Here is a 9,720-nt window from a genome sequence, read left to right as displayed (position 1 = left end):
TATTCTTAATTGCCATTCAGTAAAATATCGGTTGCCAATTTATTAATGATAAATGAACTGCGTATATGTAATCTGTTAGTGCTGAAAATCTGTTAGTGTATGGGCAGGCACTGGGAATCGAACCCGGGCCTCCGGCATGGAGACAAGAACTCTGCTACTGAGCCCATATGTATTTTTAAAAGTCATTCTTTCTGAAAGTACTTAAAATACTGCTTCTCTGATTGCAAATCTGAAAACTATCGAGCACTTATTTCCCTGTTTTTTATACCTCTGTCCCAACTCCTTGACCCTTTAATATCCATCCAGTATTTTTTTAAAAAGGTAAGTACATTTATATTCTAAACACAAAACACTGACAATACTCCTTGGTAAACAAGGAAATCCCAGAACAGTACAAGCCTACAGCTTTGCTACCCACAGGTTTAATGATACGGAGGATCAATAAAGAGAAAAAAAGAATCAATGGCCCTTACTGATGCAGTTAAAATGCTCCTGAGAGTCCATAACTGTTTGACAATTTGCTGATGTAATCCTGAAGAAAGTTTCAACAGATTTTGCAGACAAGTATCAGAGAGTAAGTCTTTGATTGATAATTTTTCTATTTATTTCTGCCAGGGTGACTGAAACATGAAAGTGTTTTCATCAGAGAGGTTAGCATACATGTCGGTTTCCTTTTCCTGTTTCTCCTAAACGTGATCCTCTCTGAACATCAGTGGTGACCTTTATAAACACATTAAAAGTTCTTCACCTTAGCCTTGCTCTTTCTTCCTCATGTCTTTTGGCAAATGCACGTTAAGGTCTTCCTCTTCCTCATCTGAATGGCTGTTACTCCGAGTTCTCTTTCTGTTTTCTAAATCCTTATTTACTGTAGAATTTATCTTCCCTCTCTTAACTCTCTCCGTTTGCCTCCTCTTGGCCTCGTGCTTGTTTTCGGTAGACAGTGTTGATTTCTCTGAGTGTTTTGCATTTAAAAGTTTTCTGCTAATAAATATGTAACCACAGGGACATGATTTACATGCAGTAGGGACCTGTTGGTCGTACAGGGACCAGGTGGCCATCTTCACTTTCTTGGCTCAATTTGCAGACATGCTTCTCTACCCTTGTCGGCGGCAGCAGCTGGGCTCCTCTGTATTTTCTTATTAATGGAAAGTTACTCTCAATCTGAATTTAGTAACACTTTTAAGCATATGTGTATTTTTTTACATCATTTTGGCATTTGAAAAATTCCATCTATTGTCTTTATATATGTATGTGTCTCTAGTATGCTTGGTTTGTATGTGAATTTGCAGAGCTTCCCTCTTCCCCAAGCATCTGATGAGTATGGGTTTAGAAACAGCTATTAGAGCCTTCAGTCATTATTTCAAGGTATGCTAGGTTGACTCATCCTCTCTAGTGCTCTGCTTGTGTCTTTGAGCTTAGCTTTTATGAAATTGTGCTGAAAAGTTAGGGAGTAATTTTGAAATTTATATCTTTTTTGTATATATGTTATTCACAAAAAATAACAGTGATAATCTGTTTTTATGAATTAAGATCCTTTATAAGCCTATTTTTTATTTTTAGCCCAATAAGCCTCTTGAGGCTGTAAATTGCATGTTTACTGTATCAGTGATATTTTCTTGCATTTGTTCTAAAACCTCTACTTCAGTATTCCAGTATTTAATGACCAGTTTTCTGAACCTATTGGCTGTTATACCCAGTTAGTCTAGGAGAGTGTAATATTTGAGGCTCTGTCAGAAAAGATAATGGTGTGACTTTTTTTTTTTTTAACTTTTTTTTATTGCATAGTATAACATATATACAAAGCAAAGCAAAAAAAAAAAAAACAATGGCTTTCAAAGCACTCTTCAAAAAGTGGTTACAGGATAGCTCCCAGAGTTTGTCATGGGCTACCATATGATCCTCTCATATTTTTCCTTTTAACTCCTCCAGAATATAAGAGGCTAGAGGGCTTAAATACTTTATCATCATAATTGACTTTTTTTTCCTTCTTTTTTTGTGAACAATAACATATATACAAAAAAGATATAAATTTCAAAGCACAACACCACAATTAGTTGTAGAACATATTTCAGACTTTGACAGGGGTTACAATTTCACAATTTTAGGGTTTTACTTCTAGCTGCTCTAAAATACTGGAGACTAAAAGAGATATCAATTTAATGATTCAGCATTCATATTCATTTGTTAAGTCCTATCAAAGGTCACCTTTGATCTTTCCATACCTCTCACTGGGGTTGTTTGGCCTATGGCAATTCTAAAGTTTTGATATTGGAAGGGTCTGTCACTAATATGGGGTAGGGATATGGAACTATCTGATGTTCTGGAGAGGCTGGGCTAGGTTTCAGGATTTACCTGGACCAGGGACCCATCTGGAGGTTGTAGGTTTTCTGGCAAGTTACTCTACTGCCTGGAACCCTTGTGGAATCTTATAAATTGCCCTAAGTGTTCTTTAGGATTGGCTGGAATGGTCCTGGTTGGGGTTGGCAGGTTCTGATAGGTAGCAAGGTCTACCTGAAGCTTGCGTAAGAGCAACCTCCAGAGTAGCCTTTCGACTCTATTTGGAATCTTTGTCAATGATTATTACTAATTACACTTATTTTCCCCCATTTGATCAGGGATGTAATTGCTGATCTCATGGTGCCAGGTCTGGATTCATCCCTGGGAGTCCTCTCCCACATCGCCAGAGAGACTTTCACCCCTGGATGTCATGTCCCACATAGCGGGGAAGGCAGTGATTTCACTTGCAGAGTTGGGCTTAGAGAGACTGAGGCCATAGTTGAGCAACAACACCTGGATTCATCCCTGGGAGTGCTCTCCCATGTCACCAGAGTTACTTTCACTCCTGGATGTCATGTACCACGTTGAGGGGAAGGCAATGATTTCACTTGCAGAGTTGGGCTTAGAGAGACTGAGGCCACATCTAAACAACAACAGAGGTCCTCCAGAAGTAACTCTTAGGCATGGCTATAGGTTGTTTAAGCTTCTGTGCTACCTACATAAGCTTCATAATAGAATGATGTGGCTTTTGATCCAGTTAAACCTAGGACTGTATTTCTTCTCTAACACTCGTTAACCTGGTTAGGTTCTTCAGCCGTTCTGAGTCCGTGCTTTATCTCTGCCCACCTAGCTCAGGGGACACCAGGAGGGGTAAAGGAGATGACTGTTGACAGCACCAGCATTGTGCCTGGCATGTCCGAGGTTCTTGGCAAGTACCGTTTCTCCCTCCTTCCGTCTTCAGATAACTTGTTTGTTCAAGAATTTAACTTAATGTTCTTATTTGTTTTAGTAGGTGGCAAGTGGGAGAAACCATCAGAAATTTTGGAAATCAAGGGACAGAATTGGGAAGAACAAGTGAATAGTCTGCCTGAAGTTTTCAGAAAAGCTGGTTTTGTTATCGAGGCTTTCACCAGACTGCCATACCTGTGTGAGGGCGACATGTACAATGACTACTACGTTCTGGATGATGCAGTCTTTGTTCTCAAGCCGGTATGAGCACGTGGAGTCCACCCCAAGAATGAACCCTCCAGAAGAGGGTCTGTGTTCGCAATTATGTGAGGGGGGCCTCTGGGGACTGCCATTCTAAATATCATGTAGGAATTTAAAAAGCCAAAATACTAATTATTTCTTTGTAGTGTGTAAAAGGAATGTTTTTAAAAAACAAAAATCCAGCTCTTTGAGGATTTTTATCAACTCTTTACTCAATAATGCAGGTCACACTCCAAATATGATGGAAGATATTTTTTATACTTAATTGAGTAGGGACTCATCCCAGACAAAGCAATAGTCATGACTCCACATGGAACCAATAAATGGTTTTTAATAAAATGAGATTGTCGATTCGGTTCCAAATATTGGTTATAAGGAATTGCCACTGATATTCTTCCATGTTTAGAAATTCTTTCTCTCTGTCATTATTCAAGAAAATGTTTTTAATCATGCTAATAAACTTTTTTTGAGATGACTTTGGCATCATGTTTGAATTACTGTAAGGCTCCCCTGGCATTTTGGCTTCAGGAGTACCCAAATAGTCACATTGTGTCGAAAGTTGCAGATAATGCATACACTTGGGTCAAGTGGTCAGTTCTCCCATCCTCTGTTAGGTCCCTGGAGAGGCCCTTCGAGTGATTGGGGAAGCGTGGAGGGGAGGGCTTTAGGTTGCAGGCATCTACTCCACAATGCGGTGAGTACCACATCAGTCAGTCCAGACACCCTTAAAAAGAGGAACTCCATTCAGATACAGACACCCCAATTCATATTGCTTTGAGAAATGCAAAACACTGGGTTCAGACTTCGTGATAGCTTTTACATCCTACACTCAACTATTTTTCTGGACAATCTCAGGTTTTCAGAATTGAAGCATTCAGTTGTGTCTGCTGAAGAAATGCAACCCAAAAATGTTTTAATTCAACTTCTTACTCTACACTTATATACCTCTTTCCGAGCACTTGGCTTTTCTCAAAATCCTTAACTGAGTTTACTCTTTGCCAAGAATATGGTTTAATGAAGACCATGTCAGACTCATGCATTCTAGAATCCATGAGTGCCTCCATCCATATGCCCCGAAATGTTTCAATGAGAGAAACTCATTAGCAAAATCAAGAACCATTGTGTATATTCCAAAGACAGAACATTTAGCCCAGAATCTAAAATCCCAGTAATAACAGATGCTGACTTGGGATTGTGGTTATTAACAATACATTATTCTCACAACTTTCTTTTTTCATCCAGGTGTTTGATTAAGTGTTCTCATTTATGTGCTCATAGAAGTCATCAAAACAGCACGTTTGCTGCAACACCTGGATAGAAAGGAGAATAAAGCCTTGAGAAGAATGACTTTAGTATTCATTAAGAACAGCATTCTTACTTCCTCTCACCAGTATCATCCACTGTTATTGTAGTCCTAAGAGTTGAGTTATGTGATTTATGCAAAATTGTTTTTGGTATGTTCTAATGCTTTTTTTTCTTTCAGGAATTCAAATAAGTGCAAATACTTAACACTCTACATTGTGAAAATAGAAAGAGGAAATGAGTAAACGTAATGTAGTTCTTGAACAGTTAAATTTTGCTTCTTTATAAAGCTGTCTGTTGTAAGCAGGGGTTACTGTTTAGACTGTTGAACAAGAGTGAAGGGATTTCAAAGAGACAGGTCGTCCCCCAAATGTCTCATAACTTCGAAATGGACAATTAATTTGATGGTCTATTTTTTGAAAATACTCATCCTTTACCCCTCCCCCCAGAAAAGCACAGAATGCACATACATTTTCATATTTCAAAGATAAAAATAGTTTCTCAAGAAAGTCTGCAGTTCTCTGAAGACCAACTTTTTAAAATCGTGACGTTTATGGTAAAGATTTATACCAGCAATCTTTCTAATTTGAAAATTTGGTTTGTCACCACTCCAACAGATGGCAGTGTTGCTTACCAAGCATCAATGGCTTTTTTTCACCTCTAAATGGAATCATGTTTATTTTTCCAATGTGCAATAAAGCTGCCTTCCTTTCTGCACCATTCCTTGTGTTAAGTGCTTCATATCAAGTTAAGGTTGTGCTAGAGAAATTAAGAAGAGCTCTATTTATGGTCAAGGTAAGCTAGCCAGTTGACCTTGAAGGTCGAGGAGAAAGGATATGCAAGTTGCACCTGTGGTTCATAGCTCCTTGCACCTGTAGTTGAAACTCCTTGAGTGTTTAGACCACTTATTTCAGAGAGGAAAGAAAACACAATGCCCTGAGTCAATTTCCCTTGAACAGAAGAGTCAAAAGCGGTATGGTATTTTCTCCCACTCTGTATTAACATGTAGTCATCAGTTTTTATATATATAGTTGACCTTTAACAGAAAAGATGGTAGATGGGGAAATAAAATAAGACTTAAATAATCTCTGAGTAAAGATTTGCTTTCATTTAGTTGTGAGTATAGTAATAGGCTTATAAGGAAGCAAGTTTTCATTAGTTACTTCCTACCACTTGGTTACTTCTAGTGCCATTCCACCATCGTTTTTCTTTAAACAACCACAGTGTATCAGGAGCTGCTAGTAGCTAAAGTGACTTACTATGCTCATAGATGCCTGAGTATTCAAAAATTACCTTCTCTTCAATGCATCCGTATTACAGCTAAAAGTGCTGTGAATTAGAGCGGTCTGGGCTGAGTTGTACTGTCTAGGAGTTCACTGAACACAAACTTGGCTCCTAAGTGACTTGAAACAATCAGGACGTTCACAAACTTACAGTCAACTTATCAAAGATAAAAAATAATGGATTGGCAGAAGTACGTGCTACCTGTGCCCACCCCAAGGAACATTTGTGATCCTGTGTACTTCTTACCTGCTTTCCCTTGTTAACATCTTTCATAACCGTGGTATGGTTTGTTAAGACTGAATTAATTTTGCTACATTACCATTTACTGAACTTCAGACTTTATTGGGATTTTGTTAGTTTTCCACTAATGACCTTTTTCTATTCCAGGATCCAATTTGGAATGCCACATTGCATTTTTATTTCTTGCTTTTAAAATTGATAATGTCACTGAGCTACAGTACCCACATTTGTTTTTACAGAACAACTTTGTGGCACTGGCTTCATTTTCTAGTTAATTGTGCTTTGTATTTGCTATCAATTGAATTGGAATCAGTATTCACTGATATCAAAATACTTCTTTTTAGCTATGGAATTTTATACTTTGGCGGAATTAGGAAAATATTCTTATATAACAAAACTTAAGATTTCCCTCTAGATTTTAGAGGTATGCTGTATTTACACAAATCAGATATCAAATATGTTTTCCTTACAAAGCCACCTTAAAATTACGTTCAAAATATATAAAATGAAAAGGTTCCTACCCCCTGCAAAAAAAAAAAAAATTACCCTGTAAAATTGGGATGTACTTCTTAAATTCTAGAAAATAACAGAATGCCCAAATGCAGTTTTCTTACATTCTATTCAGGAGTCAGGATGAACCCTCAATACTTTTTCAAATGGTAAAATTGAGGTGGTTTGAGAATTCATTGACCACTTTTATACCGAGTCCTCTTAATACTTGATGAGAACAAAGCAAGTTTTCCTGCACCTGATTTTGCCATCTTGTTTTTATTATTTATTATTTGTAAGGTGACTGTGACTGTGATCTTAAAGCCCTACTGGTTTTTACTTGAGAAGTAACATGTAGAAAAAACAGACAAAAAGAAGGAAATGAAAAACTACTCATCCCATGACCCTGAGAGCTCTACTAATGGCATGTGGGTATGATACATTTCTGTGCATGTAAATACATGCTTGTCTCTACATTTATGACTTTGTAATAGGTTAAAAAAATGTAAAATGTATTTTTATCCTTCCAAGATGAATCATGTGAGAGACACCTATTTTCTAAAAAATTGACAAGATAGGTGACATTTCACATCATTTAGGGCTTGAGAGTAAGCTTGTTTAAAGGACCAAAGAGGAGGGGATAAAAGGAGTTTTTGAGGTTGCTGGACTCTACCTTAAAAATATCAGGTATTGGGATGTGTTTCAGTATGGTGGATTACAAGGAAATCTGTAGAGTGCGCAATTGCGTTATAAAAGATGCAGAACAGTTATATAATCACCCTGCAAACCTACCATTTTTAAGTATTTCCAATTTTAATAAAAATACACTAACATTTGGCTTTTTTTAAGAAAAACAAAATCATATCCTTGTGTTACCACATGGTCTTTGTTTATTATCCACTTAATGGCTGCATGGCATAATCCATAGATTTGCTGGATCATAATTTATTTAATCATTTTCTATTTCAATATTTAAGTTTTTTTTCCCTATCACCTCTTTTGTTTGGGTGTTTATTTGTGCAGTTTGTGCAGTGGTAAATAATTTGGTGCCTAAACTGATTTTTTTTTTTTTTTTTGCGTTGACAACTTCTTTTTCTTCAGATAAATTTCAAGAATTACTGGCCAAAGAGTCTCAATATCTTTTTTTTTCAATTGTGTAAATATAAGACACAAAATTTCCCCATCTCAACCATTCCCAGGCATCCAATCCAGAGGGATCAATCAAATTCACAGTACAGTACTGTACTGCCAACCATTACCAGTAACTTCCCATCACCCCAAACAGAAACCCTGCACCTATTACGCATTAACTCCCCATGCCCCCCAACCTGTACTCGCTGCCACTGTGAAATTATATATTCTACTTTTTTCACGTGAGGAAGCCCAGGGCGGTGACTGTGATCCCCGCTGCTCTCCGTGCCTCTGTTTCCATCTTGGCCGCAGCAGGCTGGCACCGCCGTGCTGCCCCCACCTCCCTCCGCCTGCCCGCCCCCGAACCGATCGCTGGGCGCGCCCTGGGAGTGTCCGGCCGGCCCCGCCCCGCGCCCCCCGCCGACCCGCCGGCGGGACTCAGCACGCCCGAGCCCGGTACTTAGATGCTGCTCGCGCGGCGGCCGGGAGGAGGACCCGGCGGGGTAAAGCGCCGGGCGCGCGGGCGGGGCGCTATTCGCGCCACTGGCCTCTGCAGGGAAGGGCACAGGTGCGTATGGGGTGTGCAGAGAGAAGGGAGAGTGGGCAAAGGAGGATGCTCCGGCTCTAAGGGTCCAGGGGGTGGGGCGTGCTGGGGTGGGGTTGGGGGCGGCTGGTGAAACTTCGAGGAAAGGGAGCCGGACCCACATAGTAATAGTGATTACAAGACGATAACTTTGTAATGCTAATAATAGCAGCAAAACCAAGAGCATCCACCACACTGATGCTAAACTGTTATTCATTTTGAGTTCTTACGGGTGCCATCGGAGGGCTCAGTTCTTTACATGCTTCACACATAAGGAAAGTGATACCTAACATCGTGGCTATTATGAGGAAGAGATGAAAAAATGCAGGGCAAGCAAATAGCACACGATAAGTACTGGAGAAATTTATGAACTTAAAAAAATTTGAGTCCTTATGAGGGAAGTACTACCACCAATCCTGTTGTCCAAAGGAGATAGCACAAGCCCAGAGAGGTTAAGTAATTTGCCCAACAGCACACAGCTAGTAAGTGGTGATCCAAGAAGGGCTCCTAACTCCTGAGGTGCACTGGCCACTTGGAGTTCCAGGATCAGGACTGCTGAGCAGGGAGGCTGGAGAACAAAGCCAGTTAGCACTTGGAATCATTTAGCTCTGGATATGCAGCCTGACTCTGCTGCGTGACCTTGGGCAGGTCACTGGACCTTCTAGAACCTGTTTCTTCATCTGTGAAATGGGGATAATGGTTATACCAGCTTCAAAGACTTGGTAAGGAATTTAGTGAGGCAACACATACAAAGTGGCATTACTTAGTTCTTATTAAATGGTGGCTATGATTATGATTACTGGGGAGTCAGGCAGCCTGCATTGGAACCTCCTGCCATTTGCTTGCTCTGTGACCTCTGTGTGTCCTCTTAACTCGTCTGTGAAACTAAGTCAAGTACATTTCAAGGCTGATGGGAAGAGTAAATGAAAGGGAGGTCCTGGCATAATGCAGGACACAAGGAAGTTGTTCTGTGAGATGTGTTTCTTCCTTTCCCATTCTGTCTCTCCTTCCTTTCTTCCTTTGTTCACTGAAGCCACAGCTTTCCATTTTGCTGATGGAAAACCTGAGGCTGGAAGACAGGAGACTGAGCATGCCCAGGGCCTCACAGGTAGGGGCAGAGCTGGAGCAGGCTCAGCCCTCTATACCTCTACAGTCCAGACAGTACCTGTTCCCTTGACTTCTGCCATCTTTCTCAGAAGCACCGT

General features: G+C 39.9%; 1 protein-coding gene and 1 pseudogene across 4 annotated transcripts in view; one reads left to right on the top strand and one right to left on the bottom strand.

The window, feature by feature from the left end:
* Positions 1 to 3,961, top strand: part of METTL9 (methyltransferase 9, His-X-His N1(pi)-histidine) — a 45,997-nt gene extending 42,036 nt beyond the window's left edge. For 2 of the 4 annotated variants that reach the window (XM_077141565.1, XM_077141563.1), the window contains exon 5: positions 3,287 to 3,961. In XM_077141565.1, the coding sequence (XP_076997680.1) occupies positions 3,287 to 3,492 (206 nt within the window). In that variant the 3' untranslated portion in view covers positions 3,493 to 3,961. The other 2 variants (XM_077141564.1, XM_077141566.1) reach the window with 2 other exon arrangements.
* Positions 568 to 1,088, bottom strand: LOC143667387 (UPF0547 protein C16orf87-like; annotated as a pseudogene).
* Positions 3,962 to 9,720: the final 5,759 nt, after the last annotated feature.

This window comes from Tamandua tetradactyla, chromosome 23 (assembly GCF_023851605.1).
Source record: "Tamandua tetradactyla isolate mTamTet1 chromosome 23, mTamTet1.pri, whole genome shotgun sequence".
In the NCBI taxonomy this organism is placed as follows: domain Eukaryota; kingdom Metazoa; phylum Chordata; class Mammalia; order Pilosa; family Myrmecophagidae; genus Tamandua; species Tamandua tetradactyla.
This window is presented reverse-complemented; position numbering and strand designations above follow the sequence as displayed.